The 26,191-nt window shown below is 37.1% G+C and overlaps 2 protein-coding genes across 2 annotated transcripts in view; both read left to right on the top strand.

The window, feature by feature from the left end:
* The window catches only part of LOC132152750 (vertebrate ancient opsin-like), a 405,745-nt gene that overhangs the window by 266,933 nt on the left and 112,621 nt on the right, over positions 1 to 26,191 (top strand). The gene's annotated exons all lie outside the window — the stretch shown is intronic.
* LOC132152752 (cholecystokinin receptor-like) lies at positions 15,428 to 26,018 on the top strand. Its single transcript, XM_059561618.1, has 2 exons — positions 15,428 to 15,680; positions 25,340 to 26,018. The coding sequence occupies exons 1-2, from the start codon at positions 15,599 to 15,601 to the stop codon at positions 25,867 to 25,869; spliced, it is 612 nt and encodes a 203-aa protein (XP_059417601.1). The 5' UTR covers positions 15,428 to 15,598; the 3' UTR covers positions 25,870 to 26,018.

Here is a 26,191-nt window from a genome sequence, read left to right as displayed (position 1 = left end):
TCAGGTTTGATCCAAGTCTCTGTCAGTGCCATGAGGTTGAGACCAGAATGAGTAGCAAGAGAAGAAATGAAGTCTGCTTTGTTAACTGCAGACTGGCAGTTCCAGAGACCAACTGGAATAGAGAGCGTAGTAGTAGAGGTCAGAGGGACAGGTTTGTCAGACAGGCCTTCCTGCGATGTACATAGCGTGCTCTCCGAGTGTTAGTAGTGATAGTAGAGATCTGAAAGCACATAGTGACTACAAGTGTAAGAGATATTTGAGAACAAGGTATACAAAAAGTAAAGAAAGAGGAAAAAAGCAATACTCAAGTGCCCTGTCAGTGTCCTTGCTTGGTGGAGTCGCGCAGGTAGAGTCGATTGTCTTTACCCTCGTCCGTCTTCACACGAGGAGGGCTCACACGAGGGCTGCCGCGACCGCTGCGAAACCTAACACTTTTGTATTTGCCTTATTACCTGTGATTGAAGTCAGCTGGCCACACCTCACTATTTAACAGATCGAAACTGGGCAGTCACACGATAGACAAACGCAAAACCAAGCGCCACTTTCAGCACATATTTACCAGGGTAAGACACGCACAATTTAAACCAAAAACTTTCCTAGCAATGACGATCACACAGTAGTCTAATGAGAAAACGACACAAAACACTCACAAGCTGCTGTCCTTCTCTGTTGCTCGACTGTTTCTTCTGCATTATATTAAAGCAGAATTAATATTTCACACTGTTCACAGAAAGAAAGAAAGAAAGAAAGAAAGAAAGAAAGAAAGAAAGAAAGAAAGAATAAGACACTGTATACACAGTATACAGAGTTCCTGGGCAGTTGTAATGGTGTTCATAGACAAATGTGTTGTTTGGTTGTCCTCAGCACATCAGACAGTGATCCGAATCCAAATTATGGCATTACCTATGTTTTTGGCTCTCGTGTAGAAGCAAATAACTCACAAACATTTGCTGCCCAGTAATTTAAGAGCCCATTTATTATACATTTACTTCCACACTGCATTACTTATCCTTTTTAAGATTTTCATATATTTGTGTTTGAAAGAGACCGTGAAAGCAGTATCTGAAATTAATTGGTTTTAAACAACAATATTTCCTCCCTGCAATTGATTTACAAGGGTTTTTTATTTTTTATTATTTTTTTTAACCTGTGTATTGGAATATTTCTATTTGTATAATAGAATGGAGCCTGCTTTTTTTTTATATCTGAATTGAATCAGTATCGGATATGAAATAAAATGTTACATGAAAAAATCTAAACTCAAAAACAAAACAAACAATTATGAATGTTTGTTGCCTAACTAAAAAAAAAAAAAAAAAAAAAAAAAAAAAAAGATTTTCAAGTTAAGGTACAAAAATTAGTAATACTGAAATAAATCTAAGTTGAAGCTAAGTGGAAATCAAAATAAATCTGTAAATATAAAAATAAAGCTACTTTAAACTTAATATTTAGTGTAGCGGAATATAATTAGAATATATATTAATTGAATATAATAAATATAATATAATTAACTTTAATTACTTGTGGTACCATTGCCAGTTTAAGTTAAATTTTTGCCCAGAGTCCAGGTTAAATTATTCCACTGTTTATTCTTACATATTCCTAACTTCAACAATGTCTGAATGTTTATACAATTCTTGCCATCGATAAGACTTCACCTGACACTTGAGACTGTTGAGTTGTAAACTTGTGTGGGCTCTTCCACTCACACAGCCTGTCCTGATGCAGTCTCAATCTCTGACAGTTTTATGGTTATTAACCGTAAATTATTAAGCTCCCAGACTCTATGTAGATTGATGTCATGACGTTGGGGAGAAAATTAATGGTTTCTGTTGTGATTTGCTCACAGAATGTGAGTATAGAGACCCTAAATGTATATAGCAAAACATAACTGGGTACATTTACTGCAGGTAAATATTTTTCCTAATGTTTCATGTGTGCTTTGTCCTGTGGATTTTAACCCTTAAATACATGAAGGTTTTGCCAATCATTAGTATATATTCAGGTCTTTAGTGACCCAGACCAATATATCCAGCACGGAAAAACGCTCATGATATTTTAAGAACTATTACAGAAGAATAAAATAAAGCATATTTCATTACCTTTTGAAACTTAGAAGGGTTCAATTTGAGCAGATGATTTACCATCACTTTCATCTTCAGAGCGCATTTCTGTTGTACATTCAGCATTTGGTTCATATTCATGATCATTTTCAATGACTTCAAAATCAATATTTTGATCACTGGCAGCTTATTAACCACATCCACCATTAAATGACAGTGACATTAATTTTTCATTGCGTACTTTAATTACTCTGCAGTAAAGCCATTCAAACCAGTAAAATTTTTGTTGATGATATTCTTTTGTTTTATGTCTGCAGGAATTATGACTGAAACATCAGTTTGTCATTGTGTATCAAACATTTCCACCTCTAGGAATAAAGATGCATTGCACAAATTATTCAAATTATTCAAAATTATTCAAAATCAAGATTTTTTTTAATCATACAAATAAAATATACATAATATACATTCAAATGTACATATCTCAAGTCTCTAGCGACCCTATACAAATCCCCCCCCCCAAAAAAATACTACTACTAATAATAATAATAATCAGAAAACAGACATTCTTTTATGTTTTTATTATTATTATTATTATTATTTTCTTGTTATATTGTTTATAATGAATAGACTGAGGAACACTAAGAAATTTGTTGGCTAACTTTAAAGGGGTCATATGATGCTGCTAAAAATAACATTATTTGGTGTATTTGGTGTAATGAAATGTATTTATGCGGTTTAAGGTTAAAAAACACATTATTTTCCACATACTGTATATTATTGTTTCTCCTCTATGCCCCGCCTTCTGAAAAGCTTCGATTTTTACAAGGCTCATTGGTCTGATAAGCGTAGTGTGCTGTGTTTGGCCAGCTAACCAGTGCATGGTGATTGGCCGAATACCTCCAGTGTGTGATGGAAATGTTATGCCCCTTTACATATTGTAATGCCCTGTCCAGCCAGAGCGACAAGACATAAACATAAAACCCATTATAAACGTGATATAAACATGATTTCTAGTCTTGTCCTCTTTTGGAAGGCCAAACAAAGTACTTTCACTTTCTCAACCAAACAGTGTCACACACCGCAGGCCTTGAGTGAGCGAAGGCTGGAGGCGTAGAGTGAGCCGCGGCCTAGAGTGAGTGGAGGCCAGCTTGAGTGAGCAGAGCATTGCTTCTCTGCTTTGGGAATATTGATTAAAGCCTATATGGACTGCTAAACTCTGATTTTCCCTGACAATCTAGATCCCAAAATCCATGATTAGGCATCCATCTGTTTCAGAACTGATCACTTCTTGCTGCAAAATGCTGCAACTATTTGTAACTCACAGCTTTATCAATGTTGGTGAAATACTAATTTTAAACTATAGAATGTCAAGTTAAGTAACTGTTCTTGAAAAAAAATATATAAAAAGGAGGTGCTATTTAAGAAGGCAATTAATTATTATGAGATTTTATGTTATATTTTAAATATCTATATTTTTATATATTTATGTGGCTCAGTAAAGGGTAATTTATGGTCATAGCTAGGACTGCACAATATGCTGCATTTAATCATGATCACAATTTCTGCTTCTCTCGATTTATTAACCCTTGTGGATTGTTCAAATTCACTACTCTTTCGGTATGTTCGGGATGAAAACATCCACTCATTTAAACTGCTATAAAAATGTATCAGATTCATATTTTTTTTTCTTCATTTTTTTTTGCATAAATCTGTTAATCAACTTCAGTCCTGATCAAAACTACCAAATGTAAAAAAAAAATCCAAGATATTAAATCTTTAATTGCCAAGTTCATAAATGATGTCACTGATTTGGGGGGAAAAACACACAAAATGACTTATTTTCAATATAAAAGTAATTGTGGCTGGATTTTTTTTTTACTTTTTATAACAGTCTTGGGCATGTCAAAGATTAGTAGCAACATTGGCTTTGATGCATTTTTAGTTTTTGTGCAGCATTAGATTTAAATTTTTTCTCCCTAATTTGTTGTTGGTGGCTGTTTTTGCCCCATTGACTTCCATTATAGCGACATTTTTTGATTGCAAAGCCATGACACCATATAATCATGCATTCTTGATTGTTTGTGGTTTTCCCTTTTGGGAAGAGGTAAAATTTGTTATTTTTACAGTTGATCACTAGGTGGGACCATTAACCCTTTAGATAGGCCTGTGCAAAAAAAGGCTTAGTTTCTGGCTTGTATATGGAGTTATATGGTATATAACAGCAAATTATAGTGTTTGTGTGTGTGTGCGATTCTTGATTGTTGGTGTTTTTCCCTGTTGGGAAGAGGTAACATTTGTTATTTTTTACAGTTGATCTCTAGGTGGGACCATTAACCCTTTAGATAGGCCTGTGCAAGAAAAGCTTAGTTTCTGACTTGTATATGAAGCTATATGGAGTATAACAGCATATTATATTGTGTGTGTATGTGTGTGTGTGTGTGAGAAAGAGAGAGAGAGAGAGAGAGTGTGTGAGAAAGACCTTTGCACACTTACCTTAATGTATTTCAGAAAATCAAAATTTACACCTCAGCTCTCAGAACTACATGGAGTAAACAAAAGTAAAATATATAAATTTAAAAAAAAAAAAAAATAATGTATGACTCAAAATAAGATTTGTCACCAAAAATCATTCCACTAGCTCAAACACAGAGAAAGTTGTGGCCAAAATAAGACTCAACTTTACCCCTTAGTGGACGAAAACGTCCCCAACAACGCATAAGGGTTAAGCATAATCATCTGGCAAACATGTAAGTTGGAGTTTAGTGATCTTCATTGAGATATTCTGCTCAAGTAAAAGTAAATGTATTATCATTATTATTTTTATTTAAATTTTTTGCATTGAGCTCTGTGAGCAAACCATGTGACTAGACATTCTCTTGATTTGTGCTTATGTGAAAGTGTAGTAATTCTGATGAAATGTAAAATAAATAAATAAATAATAATAATTAATTAATTATTATTATTATGTTTTTACATTTCATCAGAATTATTGTACTTTCACAATAAACTAATTAATAATCCTGTTTTTTTTAGCAAAATAAAAGCGATTATCAGTTTAACCATTATTGTGCAGCTTTAAACTTAATAATAAATATATTAACAAAGTAAATAAAATGACACTAGACTAGTAGCTAAAAAGTTTGAATATTAAGGTATAGATGTAAAACATATAATATCTCCTTAATTCACCATCTCTTACTTGAGTTAGTTATTTCCCTCAAGTCTGTTATAGCATTGATTATAACAATGACCTGGTCTTAGAGCACACACAAATTTACACAATAAATAATAAACACAATTTACACAAATTTAAAATATTTATTCACTCACATTTGGCCCAAGATTCACAATTCATGCAACTAACTTTCATGACATCTTGATTCTTTTTTTATTGTAATTTTATTCATGCATTCGTTCTCTGGTTTAATACCTGTATTCATAACCAAGCTCAATCTTCTCATGAATTGATCATGAGGCCAAAGCATCGATGAAGTAGTAAATTGTAGAGTTTTAGAAAGGGGAAAAACACCCCAGATGCATACAACACGTTTTTCTTTCTTTCTTTCTTTCTTTCTTTCTTTCTTTCTTTCTTTCTTTCTTTCTTTCTTTCTTTCTTTCGGAATCATTTATTTTGAGAGAGTCTTGAGCACAAATACCAGTAAATCAACTATTGCAAACCTTAGTAAGTACACACGTTATTTACGTTATTTAAGGCCAGCTGCAAAAATATCCATGATGTTTCATCACTTTTCACTGCATTTATTTAGTAAATGCTGACAGTAGACAGTGGAAATGCCAATACATACACTGTTGTTTAAAAAAATGTACTAATAAATTATGAATGGGCATTGAACAAATAAAAGGTCATCACATGAATTCTTAAAAAAAAAAAAGGGTTCCAAACCTTTTTTTTTTTTGCACCAATGTTAAAGAACCATTTTGAGTTCCAGAAAGAACCCTTCAATGAACAGTTCTTTTTTATAGTATGCAGAACATTTGAACAATCTTAAGAACTTTAATGGAAATTTTGTTAATGGAAAGATTCCATGGATGTTAAAGATTCTTCTTGGAACCATAGAAGCCAATAAATAACCTTTTTTTTTTTTTTTTAAGAACCATCACTCCCCCCTGAATGGTTCAAAAGGACTTTTTACAGATCAGTCCACCAGTGGATACCAGTCTCATATGGTTTAATAAATGATCAATGACCTACAGTTTTTAGGTTTTGTTGGTCCCTCGTTTTCAGCGAGTTATTGGCAGTTTTAAACTCCATGCTGTCTTGAATGGTTTTAATAGCAATGTGACTTACAAAGGACCACAGTACAGGTTTGTGTAATATAGGACATGTTGAAAGATCATCCTAAAACAAACATCTGTCTTAGATGGCAAGATTGCATGGTGAAATATGCTGAGGGAGACATTCATCCACAGGAAGAAGAGCACAGAGGAAAGAGTACTTGAATTCACATTTGTCACATTTCAGTTTGCAAGGGGAACAACTGTTTAATTCTCTGTAATAATTATTGTCTATTTCTTCCGAAACCTTTTCTCCTAACTGAGTTGGTTGCATTCATCAGTGTGTGTTTCTGATTTCTTTATATGTTTCTACTATTTTTCTATGTCTCAGTCTGTTTGGTCTTTTTTTGAGTGGTCAGTCTTCGGAAACATTAATTTGTGGAAACAGTGATATCATGTGCATTGCTTATAAGGTGTTCAATCTATTGGTACTGGTACATCTAAAAATAGAATATCATGGAAAAGTTCTTTATTTTTTTGTAATTTTAATTAAAAAAAGCAAACTTTCGTATATTCTAGATTCATTGCACACAAACTGAAATATTTCAAGAGTTTTTTGTTTTAATTCTGATGGTTATGACTTACAGCTTAGGAAAATTAAAATAAGAATATTTTCTCAAAGATCAATACAATTTATTTTTTTTATTTACAAAACAGAAATGTTCAAGCTCTCCAAAGCAGGTTGAATTATGCACACAATACTTGGTTAGGGCTCCTTTTTCATTTGCATGAATTACTGCTTCAGTGTAGCATGGCAAGGAGGCGATAAGCCTGTGGCACTGCTGAGGTATTATTGAAGACAATGCCTGTACATTAACATTTTCAACAATGCAAAGAAAACAAAAGTACATTGTTGTTGTGTATACATACCTTAAGATAGCTCAACAACCCTTGTAAAAAAAGATGTACACTTAATTTTATTGAACGCTTGTAGTGTACTGAATCTTAATTAAAAGGCCACCTACTTTAAGTACACTTTCATGACTGTTTCTGAACACACTTCATGACACTTTTAAAACTGTCATGCTTTAAAAATTACACTTATATACTCTGCAATATGTTAACTATAATATTTAAACTGTAACTATGTTTTTTAAATTAAACTATTATTATTTATTTGCAATTAACCTTCAGTTAAATGTCCATAAAAAAAAAAAAGAAAAAAGAAAAATACATTACGTTTACACTTAAGTATGATGAAATGTACTTGTTTTCACAAGGAACTGACATCAATTTTCATAGAGGTATCAACTATTAGAAAAAGGTCAGCTCTAGATGGGTTCTTAGTCACTTTTAAAATGGTAAAGCTTCTGAAACATGTTGTCACTGGAGCGGTTCCATCAAAGGGACACCTTTGTACATTTATGCATTTTTTTTTTATTTTTTATTTTTTTTTTTATTTTTTTTACTGAAGCATGAATAATAGTGAGTTAAAAATGGTAAATTAATCCAATTACGATCAGATGATGATGATGATGATATGATGATGCATGCTGTTTTAACCCTAAATCAAGTCAATCCCATCCCAAGGCAACATGCCGTGGTTTTCTAACAAGGTCTGTGAAACCCACAACTATGACAGAATTCACAGCAATCCTCAAACAGCTTAGTTCACACTTTACCCACATAGTGAGGCTAATGTGTACCAGAGAGTATAGTGCCATGTGGAGGATACTTGATAACCAACGACGAGCCACTCATGTGGACCACATCTCTCATGAGTCCTGAGGATATCAGCAGCATTTTGGTGGATCTAATCCTTTAAGACCAGTGGCTACAGGCGATCAGTAATGGAGCGCACACAGAACCCTGAGCTGTAGTCAAACGTGGCCTCAATTGATTGCTTTAGCCTGACTAAACCACAAACAGGAAATGACTGTTCACATCCCATAATGCTCATGCTGACTCACATTGACTGCTCTCTGCAGAGGCAGTGATGAAAAGCAGTTGGAATATGTCACACAATGTACAAAAGTCATTAGAGCCAGATCAAAATAAGCCTTGAAGTGACAGTTCACCTTTAAGACTTTGAAAAATGTCTCATAGAGTCAAGGGGTCCATTGATATTCACTGTAAACAAAAAAACATTTGAAAACAGCTTCTTAAAAATGTTGTGTTCCACAAAAGAAAGAAAAATTTACCAAAATTACCATATTGTCTAAAAATATGCAATATCAGAGGAATAAAAAAAAAAAAATCACATATACTGTATGTCAAGCTATAACCACTGTAGACATTAAGGTGTATTCTGAATAGTGCTCGTATTCAGAATAAAGGCTCATCAAATATGCTATTTTTTTTTCAACGATTCATTATTAAGGGCCAGTCACACTGAACTTTTCATCCCTTTACTTCCATACATGCACATGCAAATGTGGGAGGCCAGACACAAAAGCTCAGACAAAGAAGTTTCACGTTTTGTTTCATTCCAAAGTAAAAGTTTGGTGAACTCTGCCCTGCAAATTTATATTGCGTGAAGACGCGTGACCAATAGAATATCATCATGAGCTCCTAGTTGAACTAAAATTATACAAACTTGACATTTTCAGGATTAAAGTGTAGCAGAAAAGTGGCATAGACAGCACATTTTACCTTTTGGATGTATTATATGTTGATATTAACATATAAATGATGTTTTAAAAAAAGACGCTGCAGAGCATGATGTCATATTACGACCATTGCTGTGTCTGTAGATATTTTGCATGCTCAACGTCTAATGTAAAAGTGGCTTTACACTTCTAACTGGTTTCTTACATTTTGTCCTGTCAAACAAAAAAAAGTTATTATTTTTAAATGTCATAAGTTTTTTTTCCAGTTTTGTTTTATTTGTTTATTTTGTGACATTTTCTTGTCTGGTGTGAAATGGCTTGTATTTATTAAACTCAGCGGAAATTAAACCAGTCCATGTCAGCTCTGTAGGATAAGATGGCCAGTGTATTTCTGATAAATGTATTTATTTGCATATGTGGAAACATTTATGCACAATTTAACTAGTCTTTTTAAAATGTCTGGAGATTTATTTATCTTTCTCAACAATGCCTGTGTATATTACAAAACTGTAACAATAATACATTTTCCTGCATAGATAGATCAGTATCATTTAGGATATGAATACTATGAAACTTTAGATTTTATCTATTAACATGAAGGACTATTGTTGATGCTATAAAATGAATTCATTGTAAGTTTATGAGATTCCTGGAGAGTAACGATTCAATACTGTTTTGCAGCAATCCTGCAGTTTTTCTCCATTAGTCACTGTAGTTCCCTCTGATCGATTCACAATCAGACAGCTTTCCAATTATACATTAGCATTTCAGTTACAGATATCAACTTTCCACCTCCTGCTTAAACAAAGTGATGGGCTGTGTCAGAAAGAATCATTCCTTGTGTAAAAATTCTGATTTATGGCCACAGAGATCAGCTAGAAAAACACAATCAATCAGCCTGGTCTGAACAAAATGCAGAGCTTTAAGTGTTTGAGTGAGCTGTTACATTCTGAGGATGTTATTTCATGATGGCTAGATTTTCCATTACCAGCTTGAGGTTGCATTGAGGACCATTAGAGGCACTCATCACTTCAAAAAATTCAGAAAGTTAGCAAGAAAACCTGACAGCACGTAGCTAATTTATAAATTAACTTTCTAAAACAATGTATGTTTTATGGGGGATTTAGATCCAGTCATGGTGAAGTACAGAAAATAATAATAATAATAATAAATAAATAATAATACTAATAATTATTAAATTAATCATTAAAAAAATATATATTTATTAATTAGTTGATTGATTTTAAAATGCAGTGGCAGGAATCATGCAGTCTAATTTTAGTTAGTCCAGTACTGTACATTTATTTTGGGTTATTAACTGAATTTGAATCCCAGTCTTGTTGCTTGTTAATTAAACACTCTACCTGACATGTCACAATGATTCATTAAATTGTTACAAATTGTTCTGTTTTCTTTGGTCATATCTTACCCCTCTTCAGGAAGGAAGATTTAGTTACATTTTTTGGCAGCACAACATTTAGAAATTACCATTTGCTAGCAATAACATATAATTTACCATCGGGCAATTGTGGACTGTGTGAAAAATGAACTCAAAAAGTAATCAAAGGAGAGTGTGGAGAGTTTATTAAGTCCTTTTCTTAGTCCTTTTGACTATTATAATAATTAAATGTATATGCAATGATCTGATATATTTAAAAGTTATTAGTGATTTTAAACTGAGCCTCCCACATCTTCACAGTCTATAGTTTTTTTGTAACTTATTATTAGCTGTCTTGTTTTCCTTGCCTTTAATATGTTAATCTGTTATTTGATCTTTGTCTTTCAGAAATGGATTTGCTCCGCATACTGCTGTACTCTCTCATATTCCTGCTGAGTGTGTTTGGTAACCTGCTCATCATTGTGGTTTTGGTGGTGAACAAGCGAATGCGGACGGTGACCAACTCATTCCTGCTCTCCCTGGCCATTAGTGATCTCATGATGGCTATTTTCTGCATGCCCTTCACTCTTATTCCAAACCTGTTGGAGGATTTCATCTTTGGAGCTGCCATGTGCAAGATTGTGGCCTATCTTATGGGTGAGATGAACTTTCATGTCTTCTAACCTTAAATGAGCCTGTTATTAGTGTAGCCCACTAAATCACAAAGAACATAACTTCTTTGCACTGGATATTCTGCTGGCTTATGGGACCTTCATAAGCACTGGTAAATCACAAGCTTCAAGTGCTCTCGCCTAGATCTTCAGAACTTAAATCTTAAGTCTTAAATCTTAAGCTCAATTATGACACTATTGTCTTTCAGTTGCTTTACAGCAGAATCTGAACTGATTCTAATTTTAAGTGTTTCTTATTATTATTATTATTTTCTGTTTTGATTTAACTTAGTAATTCATGAAACATTTATTTAACATAAATTCATTTGCACAATATTTGTGTTTTCTCTTTATTATGACAGGTGGTCTAATAAATTTAAGCACTGTGCTTAACAAATTTATTAGACCACCTTTCACAATAAAAGAGAAAACACAAATATTTTAGGAATCTGTCAATAACTTGCTCAAAACTAAAGCTTTTCTCATTTCAAACATAACCAAAAAACTTAAAATAAAAACGTAAAGTGATGTGGCGGCTATGGTTTACGCACTTTGCTGTTTCCTGTAAAACTTGCAGAAACTGTTGCATTGTACAGTATTTTAAATAATCTATTATTATGGTATCATGTATTTCAGGGTTTGGTTTATTAAAAATACTGTATTGTAAAAACAACACAAATAATCTGCAACATGAGCCACACTATAAAACACAGCTCAAACTGGCTAGGTGAGACTGCTCTTCATCTGCAAAACAATTACCAGGATGTCAGATTTTGGCACCTACACTTGCTTTGAGAAATTGGCCACTGATGTAGACATATCTATGCATGCGTCTAGCTTGATCTGCATATTTTCATGGATCACTACCTCCCTAAATGAAAGTAAAGGCTCACCCAGCAACAGCCGGGACAATGCCAAGGTAAGATCTGACACACATGGACCTCTGGCAAATGTCTTAAAGGGGCAAAAAAAATAATAAAATGAAAGACAATTCTGTTTTGGACATCAGTGGACAATATTGATTTGCATTTGCATAAAAGTCACAGGCACAAGGAACGATTCAGGTACAGTTTTACTGGCATACACGGATGATCACATAGCGTTTCTAAAGGATGTTTTTCTCCTGTATTATGTTGACTATCTGGCGGAGGCCCTGGAGGTGACACAGTTCAAAGAGAGCAGATCTTATTTGCTTGAGAGTGTGCGAGTGCCTGCGGCCCACACAGTGTCAGAGTGCGACAGGGCAGCACATCCAACACGCTGTGCCAACCACAACCTCCTTCTCACTGTTTGTTATTCGAAGGGGTGGAGAAGGAAGGGGATTTGTAAAGGAAAGAACAATTTCCTTGGTATGAGCTCCAATGTGGAGGGTGAAATCAGCTCAAAGCTCTCGGGTCATTGGGGCAGTAATTCCACAGACATGAGAGGCTGTCGGAAATCTCACTTTACATCACCTGCCAACAAACTAATCAGTTTCTAACTAAGCTTTATATTGTATTAGAAAATATAAATAATTTTGGGGAAAATATAAGAAGTTGCATTGAATACATATGGCGATACGAGCAACTGAATCAGACAATTTGGTGGATAAACCATTTAGACAAGATCTTGACTCCTGACTCAATGCAAATGTGCCAATTTCTTTGTGCAAATTCACTAAAATGTATGGGAAAAATGAAATGCACAGAACATGGTAGCATTACTTTATTATGGATTGAAGTTACATTTACAAGGGTAGTTATAGGATAGCTATAGGATACATTGACAAAAAAAGCATGACACTAAAATAATGCAATAAACATCAACATAAAACCCTAAACTACATAACCAATAAATACTAATAAAAACTAAGAAATTAAATGAAAAACTATTAAATATGATCTGTTACACACTGAATTCTGTGAATACCATGTAGGGTTTCCACTGTCAATTAAAATATGATTTTTTCACTTCCAAAAACTTACATTTAACTTTTTTTTACTGTAAAATTGTTGCAAAAAACTTATTGCAAAATTACTGTAAATTTGGAAATGTCTTGTTAGATTTCTTACAGTTTTCCACCATATATAGTAAGGCAACTTACTGATCAACCAGTCATCAGGTTCTTACCATAGCATTTCAGTCTTTTGTGGTTAAAATTACTATATATTCTGTATATACAGTATATATATATATATATATATATATATATATATATTTATTTATTTATTTATTACAGGAATCTCTGTCTGCATATCTACCTTCAGTCTGGTGGCAATAGCCATTGAGAGGTACAGTGCCATTTGCGACCCACTAAAGTCCCGAGCATGGCAGACCCGATCCCATGCCTACAAAGTCATTGCTTCCACCTGGGTCCTATCCTTCCTCATTATGACACCTTATCCCATCTTCAGCACACTGGTAAAGTTCACCAAGCCCAACAATATTACAGCCCACATGTGCCGCCATGACTGGTCGAAGAGTGAGGTGGAGCAAGCCTGGTGAGTGCTCATATGCTTTTATTTTATATGACAGTCAAGTGGAAAAGAGACATCACCTAGATCAGACTCAAATCTGGTTCCTCCAGAGATAGCAGTGCATATATCCTGAGCACATGCACAAACCACTACAACACAGCTCGTACAGTTTACATCAAGTGTCAGGCTGCGATGCATGAACTAACAGTTTTTGGAAGCAATTTTTTGATAGGGTCATAGAGTCTACGCTACCAAATAGGTTAAGCAGCAACCATTGTTTTCAATTCATGAAATGATTCTTGAGCAACAAATCATTATTATTATAATGATTTCTGAAGGATCATCTGACTCTGAAGACTGGCAAAATGATCCTGAAATTGCAACTTTGTAAATAAAAACAAACAAATAAGAGTTCTTTTAATATTCTAATATTTTACAATATTACAGTTTTTACTATACTTTATCAAAAACATAAATAAACATTGTGTTAATAGATATTTTTTTGTATACTAACATACTTAAAACAATTGTCTGATGTAATAAAGAGCATGTTGCAGATTCTGTCCTTAGAGCTTAAATGGTTTTGAACTCTGAAATCTCCTTTCATGGGAAATAATCCTATCACTCATATAACATCATTGACTGTCTGTGTTTGTTTTAATATGAGAGGCAAAGACAGAAACAGAGTCATTCTACAGCACTCTTATAAGGAGCCGGGGACTTAAACATCAGTTTATGGCACATTTATGTTTTAGAATAGCTGTTGCTAGGTAGACAGCAAGGAACAACAGTACTCTCTCTCCATGTTCAATGCTCTGAGTTTGCTTGTAATTTTTTCTTATTCTTTCTGCATATTCTGTTACAGCAAGGTTTGGCATAAAAAGAGTTTTGCTACATGGAAGAGGTGTTGTTAGGCACATCACAATTATGTTCCCTTCAAGCTCTGCGAATGCATGACCACACATCTCTGATGATAATTATCAATATTTAAATCAATTCAGAAATATAATCAGAATAAAAAATCACTTGTAGAAAAAGAAAACAATGTTTTGAATAATCTATGTGAAACAGTTTTCATTAAATTAGACAAGTGGCTATCCTAGGATAAATATATCATTGAGTGGGATTATATATATTTTAAAGGAAAAGTTTAACCAAAATGCTAATTTTCTGAATGTGTACTCAACCTCAGGTTATCCAATATGTAAATGGGTTTGTTTATTCATCTGATCAGATTTATGGAAATTTTGCATTACATCACTTGCCTACTAGTGGATCCTCTGCAGTGAATGGGTGCTGTCAGAATAAGAGTCCAAACAGCTGATGAAAACATCACAATAGTCAACAAGTAATGTACATGACTCCAATCCAGCAATTAATAAATAAATAAATCGTTAAGGCATTTTGACTTTAAACCATCACTTCTGGCCATAACCTACAACAGGGGTAGCGAACTCCGGTCCTTGAGAGCTGCAGCCCTGCAGAGTTCAGCCCCAAACCCTAATTAAATCTCACCTGCCTGTAGCTTTCTAGTTACCCTTCAGACCTTGATTAGGTTATTCAGGTGTGTTTGATTAGGGTTGAAAAAAAAAAGGACCTACATTCACCACCCCGACCTATAATAATGATTCCTCTCATGAAAAAGCACATCTCCTGTTGTCCTCTCATTAAAACATAAATAAATTAAAATAAATTAAAAAAATAAAATAAAATCACTGGCATATTTGTTTTAAACTATTTTGAACTGTTTTCAGTTGCATACAGTGTTTGATGTGGCATATTTCTTTTCTGATACTCCAATATTAATTGGAGAAAACAATATTATGGATAGAAGACATATTTTAGTCGTTAGCATCAATTTGAAATTAATAACATCTTAATGTTGAATTTGTTTAGTACATGAAGCTTTTAACTTCAAAAGACGTTAATTGATGGAAAGCTGTTTGGACTCATTCTGACGGCAGCCTTTCACTGCAGAGCAAGTGATTTAATGCTAAATTTCTCCAAATATGTTCCCATTAATCTTGGAGTCTTGAATTGCCTGAGGGTGACTACATTTTCAGGACATTTCACATTTGGTTAAATTATTCCTTTAAACAAGGTTTCAAACACTTTTCACGTCCCCTTATGTTTCAGGTGCATCCTGTTGCTTATTGTTCTGTTCTTCATTCCTGGAGTGGTGATGATCATCGCTTATGGGCTCATTTCTCGAGAACTCTACCGTGGAATACAGTTTGAATTGGAGGAGAAGATGGGACAGAGTGGTGAGACAATTATGAAGTCAATAACACATTAGAGTCTAATTCAGTGTCATGTTTTAGTAAGCCCCAGACTGTCCCATAGGGTACTGACCGCTTTGATTGTATTAGATGACCTACCGTGAAGATTTAATTGTTTGTTTGTACAGTCATGTCCATCTGTTTGTGAATGAGGCTCAATTTTCCAAGTAATGAAATGTGACCTATTGGATTTTCGAAAATATAATTACAGCTGTGCAACATTTCAGCAACCACCCATAAAATAGCAATAAGAAAAAAAGCAGGAAATATAATCCTTAATATTACCTTTAAATTGCTCATTGATGAAGCTTTCACAAGTTAATATCTGCTGGATTGCTTAGATTTTGTCCCCTCCTGAATTCCGCTGTTCGACACTAAATCACATTCTATTATTGTTCTAAATATGCCCCCATTTCCCCTGCACTGCAGTAATCTAACATTCAAACACTCCATCGCTGAGTCACCAATCTACCCATTAATGTTTTCATTTGAATTAGTTAAATGTCATTTCATTTCCCATTTCATAAGTAACAATTTGAACAAAAAAAAGGAAAAATCAAGAATGTCAAAATACAAATTGCTGTGAGGTCTTATGAGTGAAAGACACAAGGGTTGGGAATCTTAAATAATGTAATGATTCTGAATCCATTTCTTTTGTTTGTTTCCAGTTCCTTACTGGTTTATTTCATTAATAGAATTGTTAAATAATTAGTCTAAATTAGTCTTATATATTACAGAAGAACCCCCCCCCCCCCCTCTTTCATAAGAGTATTACTAAAAACGAAAACTCTTTTCCAAATATTTAACTACTACTTAAATCAGTACGTTTATTTAAGTCTCATGAGCCTTAAAGGGTTACTCACCCCCAAGGAACCCTAGGTGTATATGACTTTCTTCTTTCATACAAATCCAGTTGGAGTTATATTAAAAAATTGTCTTTGATCTTTCAATCTTTTAATCAAAATAAAAATGGCCCTTCCATTAAAAATAGTGTCTCGTACGGCTCCTGGCGGTGAACAAAGGCCTCGATGTAGCGACTCGATGCGTTTTTTGTAAGAAAAATATCCATATTCACTGTTGTGCATGCGCTGGTGAGTCTTACGAATGTAACCCTGGTTCCTTGAAGGAACGAGACACTGCTTCGAACGCTTTGGGGAACGTCCCTGACGAGACCGACTCTGAATATCATGAGCAATCTGTCCAATGGAAAGGTGTGACGTCAAGGGTGGGGTGACGTAGCGACCAGGAAGCTATAAAAGCACGTGCCACGCAGCTGGCTTCAGCTTCGAGTAGGGAAGCAAGCGCCGGCAGGGCTGCCGGGAGTATGGCGATATGACGCAGCTTCTCGTTCCTTCAAGGAACCAGGGTTACATTCGTAACCTTGAGACGTTCCTTTTCAGGAACTCGAGCTGCATCTAATGCTTTGGGGAACGATGTGCCCAAGCTGCCAGACTTCCAAATCCCTGCCTAGTGTGTAACCAAAGAGCACAGCTAAGACTAGAGAACAGAAGAGCCCGGAATGGCTCGCATATCTACGTCATAAAATCTGACAAATGTAGAGGGTGTGGACCACTGGCAGCGTTGCAGATGTCCAAGAGGGACACACCTGCCGAGAAGGCCCTAGAGGCTGCCATACCCCGAGTGGAGTGAGCCTTGGTTCCCAAAGGAAGGAGAAGACCAGATGACTCATAGGAGACATTGATAGCCTCGACTATCCAACGACTTAGGGTCTGCTTAGAGGCAGGAAAACCCTTTTTAGGAGGACAGTAGCAAACAAGAAACTGGTCTGATTTTTTCCACAGGGCAGCTCTGTGGAAGTATGCGTCCAGTGCTCGCACTGGACACATACAATTTAGCTTTTCCTGGTCTGGCTCCCGAAAGGGAGGAGGGCAGAAGGCCTGCAGTACTATGGGTTGTGACATAACAGAGGGAACCTTAGGAACATAACCCGCTCGAGGGTATAAAAATGCTTTGGCCATACCAGGGGCAAAGTCTAGGTAAGTAGGGGCCACCGAAAGGGCCTAAAGATCTCCAACTCTCTTTAGCGAGGTGATAGCCAGTAACAGGGCAGTCTTTAGAGTCAGATGTCCATCTGAGATATCATGTATCAGCTCGAATGGAGCTTTACATAGAGCATCTAAAACCACAACCAAGTCCCATGGGGGAACATGGGACCGTACTGGAGGCCTCAGCCTCAGCGCACCACGGAGGAAACGTGTAACTAGGGGGTGTCTACCCACTGACTGATGCGTACAAACGAAGTCTCGGCCAGGTCTGTACCATAGCGTCCAATCCCAGGGGAGCTGGATGAACTAGAGAGAACCAGAGGGGACATTGCGATGTCTCCTGAGTCACAAAGAGGTCCACCTGGGCTGTGCCAAACACTCATATCTGCTTCAACACCTCGGGGTGAAGTTTCCATTCCCCGGGCCTCGGCCCCTGTCTCAACAGTACGTCTGCTCCCACATTCCATCTCCCAGGAATATACACTGCTCTGAGCGAGAGGAGTTTGCCCTGGGACCACAGAAGGATCTGCTGTGCCAGCTTGTACAAGGGGCGCGAATGCAGACCCCCCTGGTGATTGATGTAAGAGACCACCGATGTGTTGTCGGTGCGCACCAACACATGGTGATCCCTCAGGTCTGGGAGGAAATGTTTCAATGCTCGATAGACCGCTAGCATCTCTAGGCAATTGATGTGCCATGTCAGGTGGCGACCACTCCACAGACCGCGGGCAGCGTGGCCACTCATGACCGCACCCCAACCGGTGAGGGACGCGTCTGTCGCTAGCGTTACACGGCGACAAAGAGCTAAGGCACGAAGGCACCGACGTGTGACATTGATAGTTCGAAGTGGATTCCCCCTCGAGGAAAAACCCTTGGACTTGAGCCACCACTGCAGGGTTCTGCATTATGCCTCATGTCTGCATAAGGAGGGGAACCAGAGCTGCATCTACACATTTCGTGAACGTGCGGGGTGAGAGTGCAAGGCCGAAGGGAAGTACTCGATATTGATAAGCTTTGCCCCCGAAAGCAAACCTCAGAAACTTCCTGTGTTGTGGAAGGATGGATATATGAAAGTATGCGTCTTTGAGATCTATTGTGACAAACCAGTCCTCGGATCTGATTTGAGCTACAACCTGTTTGACAGTGAGCATTTTGAACTTCAGTGGCATAACTGAGCGGTTCAGATGATGTAAGTCTAAGATCGGACGCAACCCCCATCCTTCTTTGGAACTATGAAATACCGGCTGTAAAACCCAGATTCCCTGTGTTGTGGAGGGACCACCTCGATGGCCTCCTTCCTTAATAGGGTATTCACTTCTTGTTCCATAACCAGAGCCTGCTGGGGGCCGACTATCGTCGGTGTAACCCCATTGAATATTGGCGGTGGATGACCGAACTGAATGCAGCAGCCTTTTTCTAACGTACGCAGGACCCAATGAGATACATTTGGCAGTAGTTTCCACGCTTCTAAATAATCTACTAAGGGAATCAGTCTCTCGAGACTGACCTCTGGCGTAAGAGTCCCCTGAAGGGGCAGCGAGCGTCCCAGCTCCCCTACACTCGCAGGCGGAAATAACTGGAAATAACTGCGTCCTGAAACTTTGGCAGGGTTGGCAGACCGACCTCCCGAGGGCACTGAGGTGAGACGGGCACCGTATATTGAGGTGGACCGCGCTCTACCCCATTAGGGGCTGCCCTCTGCATCCCTAAGCCACTGGCTTCAGGATTTCTTCGTTGAGGACTTCCTGGCCTCGATAATTGTTCGAAGGTCTGACTTGGTCCTGGAAGTCCCCGACTCAGAGCGTCGCTGAGGCCCTCGGTCCCGACGTTGGGGAGCACGTGATAGACAGATAGTCCGCGAGCGTCTGTTCGACCCGTGGCATCGCTCTATAACCCCACCCCCCCAGCCCCATCATGTTGCCATAATATAGTGAATTGGGGCCGAAGAGGCGGGTTGAGTATGGAAAATTCCACGATCTCGCGATTTCATCATGGAGATCGGGAAAGAACAGAAGGCTCCGATGTGGAGGTAGTTGCCTCCGCTGCAGAAAGCATTCATCTAGCTTGTTTTTCTGCGGCTCAGAATGTTTCTCGGTAGGCCAGTCGATTTTTTATTCATCTACTGCGTGAGTAACCACCTCCAAAAGCTCCTCATATTGGGGCAATAGGGGTGGCAAATCCCCACTAACAGTCTCCACATCGACCTCCTCGGAGGAAGAGAGGTGAAGAGCTGATCCCTCACCCTGGGGGAAGGAAACCGATGAACGTGCTTCCGAACCCAGGGTTTGGGCGCCGGATCTAGCAGATGAAGAAGGAGATAAGGACTGGCCCGTCTCCATTCCCTCTGCCAGATCCACCTGTGAACCCCATGAGTGCAGCAGTTGTTCTGCCTCGGCAGAGGCAGGGCCAGCACCACGGGGAATGCTAGTAAAGTCGAGAGCCGACTCAGCGTGCTTCGATCCCAGGCAAGCCACGTATAGACAATCTATAACGTGGCTTGGAATCGCCCCTCACATGCTTGGTCTTAACCTTAACTTTAGGCATATTTAGCTGTTTTATATTTTAAAGACAGACAACAACAAATAGGACCAACAGGACAGACTTTTGACATGCACACACAGAGCAATTGATGACAGACGCGAAGCTGAAGCCAGCTGCCTAGCACGTGCTATTATAGCTTCCTGGTCGCTACGTCACCCCGCCCGTGACGTCACGCCCTTCCATTGGACAGATTGCACACGATATTCAGAGTCGGTCTCGTCAGGGATGTTCCCCAAAGCATTCGACCCAGCTCGAGTTCCTGAAAAGGAACCAATGTTTCCTCTTGGCTTATATTGAAATCCTCTGACATTTTTCTTTACAAATCCTCGTTTTGTACTTGTAATTAGTAACCATTGTTTTGTTTTGATTGCTCCGCTGCGTTTACAAGTTCGTGAATCTGATTGTAAGAGTCATTTGGTTGTGACTGATTTGATTAATTATTTCAGGGCTTCAAAATGTGTATTCTTTATTTTATTTTATTTTTTATCCACAATTTTCTACAATTATTACTTTGGTATTTGCCACTTAATGGTCAAGTGTCATACTCTACTATTACATTATTATTATTGTTATTATTATTATTATTATTTTTATTATTATTATTATTAAAGGGTACATAACATACACAGTTTCACCTAATCTCATGTTAACCTTGAGTACCTATAGAGTAGTACTGCATCCTTCATACATCCAAAAAGTCTTTAGCTTTATCATATTTTTAAAAGAAAAATACAGCTTTCCGATTCTTTCCGGAAAAAGCTGAGCACCCGGAGGCGTGCTGTGAGCAGAGCTATAATACTGATGTTTCGTGTTGTTTCCATTAACATATCTTCACTTATGTACTGATTTTCAACAAAATACAGAAATCTGTTGCAATTGTACTTACATGAATGGGGTCTTATATCACAGGGACAGCTCCATGTTTTAATAGCAAACGATGTGCAAATCCAGCGTCGACCTTGGCCTTGTTTATAAAACATTTGTCACTCAAATGACCAGAACACACAAACGCACTTGATACACTTCGTGGCTGCCGCAGAAAAACAAACTGCATCCACTGTTCATGTAACGCTGGGTTCTTGGGGAAGCTGAACATGGTCAACTTTACCTCACATCCAAAAATGTACTTATTTGGAGGCATTCTCGAACAAATCCTACGCAGCGCTGCCGACGATTTTGAAGTGCGTTGATGTGCGCGGTCTCCCTCTCCTCTGGTCAATGTGTGTGCGTGGGTGCGCTTTTCTGACAGAAATTCTCATATAAGGAGTTCCGCTCTTGTCTACGTCATTAGATCCATGATCGAAAAAAAAAACAGCTGAAACTTGTACCAACCCCGAAGTAAGATTTTCGGCCAGAAATTCTCAGTCATTCTTCTAAATTAATTTTTTACACCTTTGGCCATGTTTAGCATGAGAATCCATCTCTTTAACTCTGTGAACAACTCTGAATATACGAAACACCATTGTACCCCCCCTTTAATGTATTTTGTTTCAATAATGTATTCTTTAATATTTAATGTTGAGGAAATTTCATGGTACTATACAACATTCACCTCTAAATTGTGGATTATTTATTTCTACATAAAATAATACACATACAAGAAAAAAAAAATCTTATTATTTTGAATTATTTTAGTAATTTAGATTTTACCCCTCCCCCACAAAAATTGCTGAAGTAAAAAATTCTAAATGTAAACATTTTACATCTAATACCACCACAAGTGTTAATTTAGCCAAACTGCCTGAAGGCCGTTTCACACTGATCGAGAAACAATTGTTTGCCTTCTGCTAATTCATGCAGGCCACTAGGTGGCACCTACCAGCAATGCAGTTTTTCTTCATGTAGCGTATGTGTCTTGTATGGTTTACATCGTCCGCTGTTCAATATACAGCATTAAATTAATATAAATAACATTTGGTTCTTCATCAGAAACACAAACTATCCATAATGCTTACAAGAATACATCTGGAAATATAATTAAAAGTACAATTAGCATCAAGCTACATTCAAAATGTAATTATTAAAGGTCCCATGACATGGATTATTTCCTTTTCTTTAAAAGCTTTTTAATGTTTCCTTATGTGTACTTATATTGTTAGTATGATTTTTACATTTAAAATTTAGAAATAAAAAGCATTTTTATATCCTGATATTAGCCCTCTGGCTTGAATGCTCTGTTTGAAGGGGCGTGTCTGCTGTGAGACTCAGAGTAAACGACAACTGTTGTGAATGGCTGACATATTTGCATTCGAAATGCGTATTACATGTGGAACCCCTCTCAAATATATATATATATATATATATATATACTATTACAGCTGTCGAGGTTTAACGATTCGTGGAAGTGTTGATTATATAATCATTTTTTCGATCTTTTCCCATCACATGAAAGGCTGCAGTGATGAGCATTGAGTAGACCGAGTCTGTTTATCGCGTGAATGCAGTGATCTCGTCATTATTGCAACACGTTTTCTCTCAAAAAATGCTTTCACCACAACTAACAGCAAACACATGAATGCACCACATGAATACAGTAAGAGCTTTGTTGTGCAGCATTCCAGCGTCATTCATTGTAACGGCAGTTTAGGCAAGAGTGCAGATATACTCGCGATGTGTGACAGCTCCGAAAAAAAAGGGAGCATTCTGATCACTCTCTGTAGTTAAATCACAATTTAAATAACAGATTTGTTTCATGCTACTAAGAGAAACAACGTGAAGTTGATCGTTTAGTCACTGGCTTGATTCACTGATGCATAAACAGTATTAAACGATTTAGAAAGAAAGTCTGTGTGAACTTGAATAATTACACATGAGAAATCGCTGATCACAGATCAGGCATTAATGAACACGGTTACTCACTGTTTGTGGCGGTGCTGTCGAATCCATATAATAAAAGTGTGTTTGTTACGCCTGTGCTGACATTGCGACTGAATTATATGTAAATATTTGGGCGGGCAAAGCAGAGAAAGAGGAGGTAACATTTCTCCTTATAACGTCACCAGGAGGAGATTCCAGATCAGCCCGTTTGAGCTTCCATTTTCTCAAAGGCAGAGAAAGATAGCAAAATCTTGATTTACACCGATTAGAATTTCTAGAAACTTGGGGACCATATACAGGCTAGGGGAACTCATATTAATGTTAAAACACCTCAGAAAGTGAAATTTTCATGTCATAGAACCTTTAATGTTTTTGCTCAAAACCCACTTTAAAAGCATCATCGAGTGCTTGTAATAACTTCTAGTTGTGATCTAAAATGTATTTTGATTCTAAAATAGGCAGATATGCACTCTTTGTATGTTTTATAATGGATAGAACACTATCTGCTTGTCATGTGTCATAAACATCCATTATTGTTAAAAAAAATTAAAATACCATGAGCTACATAAAAACATAAACAGAAAATATTCACAATCATAGGTCTATTTGCTTTCATATCTCATGTATAGAAATATGTTTATCTTTTTTATATATGGAAGGGCAAGAGATATGATTACATGATTGACAGGTCTAGAGTGCATGTGCTATAACACTCGCATTCGTGGAAGAAAATAGACAGTGCTCTTCATAACACATAATTCAGTGGAGAATTAATAGAAATGTTATTTTGTATAAAGAACATGTGAGAATAAATCTGTTCTTAAATACCAACAATAACAAGAAGTTAGCATCCACTCATCTCTCTTGCGGGCATAGGCGGAAATCGCGGGGGGGTTGGGGGGGGTCCGGACCCCCCCTATCTGAGGGTTGTCCCCCCATAAAATATAATTGAAATATGTGTATTGTAAATAATATAATGATATATAGTTAAACTAATTGTGTAAGTAGTAAAACAATACAAATGCAAACGGAGCAACAACAACAAAAAAAGTTTTAAACATCTCGAGTTCTCCCTGCTTTGCCTCAAATTGCTTTGGTCCACTGCCTGCTCCCATTTTCATCTCACCTCACCACCGACATACACACAGTCTTGTACGTTAGATTAGATTAGCGTGGGTGCGCATTTAGATTTTCCCGCGTTCACTATGATTTAGTCGGTTTACTTCATTTAATATAGTCAATCTAATATAACATCACAATAAGAGTGCAGTTGTTCTCCAGATATTAGCATAACAAATGTGATTTAGATTTGTATAAAAATTGAATAAACAATAAGTTAATATTAAGTGCATTTTAGGCACCATATTGCCTGTTTTAGCTCTATTTCACCAACGAAAAAAGTTGAAAACTAATCTACAGCAGTAACAGCACTGATTTTGAGAAACACAATGAGGAGGTGTTTCCTAACTGAATGAATCCACTTTTTGAACAAATCAGTCATTGACGTAATAAAAAATTTTTTTTTGTTTTTCTCCCCTCTCTTTTACTTTTACCGATCTCACTATACAGTTGTGTGAGGATGTAGCCTATGTCTAAGAGTGTGTATGCCTTCATTTTGCTAGGCATGGCAAATGTTTTTATATATGCATGTTTTAATTATAACTGTGAAGCAACAACATTGCTATTAAATGTGCTATACAAATAAATAAAAGTTGCGGTTAAGTTCAAATTCCATTGTATTTTGGTGGCTTGATTTTGTAAACAACTTCAAAAACATTGCAAAAAAATAAAATGTTTTGCAGAATGTTTTGGTCAATTTAGTCAGCTTTTTCGTTGAACCAGAAAGAAACTTTGAGAAGAAGGATAATGGAACGGTCTCCATGCAATAGTAAGGCTTTCCTCTCTGTACACATATCCTTAAGTACAATCCTGCCTGTTTTATTGGTGTCCCCTTCAAAACTTGCTCGTGAGAAATGTTATGTTTATTGTCCCCCCCAACATTTAGATGAGATTTTCGCCCCTGCTTGCGGGAAACAAGTCCTCTACTTCAGTGGTTTTACGTTCATGCTCAATACAGTCTGTTGTTCTAGCACGTCATTGCGTCCAATATTTGTTTCGCTTTTTCACACTTAGTATGGAAAGACCTTAACATACTGACTCAATTATTTTATGCAGGAAATGTAAATGTGGTTTAAAATGTAAGCTTCCCCTTGATCTGTATTTATCTAAATAATTCCTCAGAGATTTTTTCTTGAGGAATGTGCTATGTTTCCTCTTTAGGAATGAAAAATGGTATCAGCGCCACTGTCTTATATAGCAGTGATGATGGAGACGGCTGCTACATCCAGGTATCCAAGAGGCCCAGCTCAATGGAGATGTCAGCACTCACCCCAACAGGCTCCGCAAAGGTGGACCGACCTCGTAGCAACACGTCCGAGGCTAAACTAATGGCCAAGAAGCGAGTGATCCGTATGCTCATTGTCATTGTGGCTATGTTCTTCATCTGCTGGATGCCCCTGTACTCTGTCAACACCTGGAAAGCATTCGACCTTCCCTCGGCCCACAGGGCTCTTTCTGGAGCCCCCATCTCATTCATTCACCTGCTGTCCTACACATCTGCCTGTGTCAACCCAATTATCTACTGCTTTATGAACAAGCGCTTTCGAAAGGCACTTCTCACCACCTTCTCCTGCTGCTGCTGGCCCTGCCAGAGAAAAGGCTTCAGGGAAGGTGATGATGAGGTTAATGCCACTGGAGCGTCCATGTCTAAGTTCAGCTACACCACTGTCAGCACAATGGGACCATGCTGATTCTCAGAGGACCCAGGCTGGGCAAGATGGAGAAGAATCGGGGTTGATGTTGACATATTGTGAGGGTTTACTTTGTTAGCAGACTTAGATATCACCTACACTCTTAAAACTGCTTGGTTGTTTCAACCCAACTTTGGGTCCGATATGGACTAAACCAACCATTGGGTTAAATTTTTCATAAAATTTTTTAACCTAAAAGTTAGGTTAGTCCATATTTGACCCAAAGTTGGGTTGAAACAGCAAAGCAAACCACATGCTACATTAACATCAGTCATTGTTTTAAGATCTATGATTGATCATGTTGTTACACATATACTCTAGA

The sequence above is a fragment of the Carassius carassius genome, chromosome 11, assembly GCF_963082965.1.
Source record: "Carassius carassius chromosome 11, fCarCar2.1, whole genome shotgun sequence".
NCBI classification, from domain to species: Eukaryota; Metazoa; Chordata; class Actinopteri; order Cypriniformes; family Cyprinidae; genus Carassius; species Carassius carassius.
This window is presented reverse-complemented; position numbering and strand designations above follow the sequence as displayed.

Excerpts from the sequence above, each read along its gene's own strand:
- LOC132152752 (XM_059561618.1), top strand. The coding sequence starts at position 15,599 with ATGATCATCGCTTATGGGCTCATTTCTCGAGAACTCTACCGTGGAATA. Across the intron at positions 15,681-25,339 it reads GGAGAAGATGGGACAGAGTG|GAATGAAAAATGGTATCAGC; the intron begins GTGAGACAATTA and ends TTTCCTCTTTAG.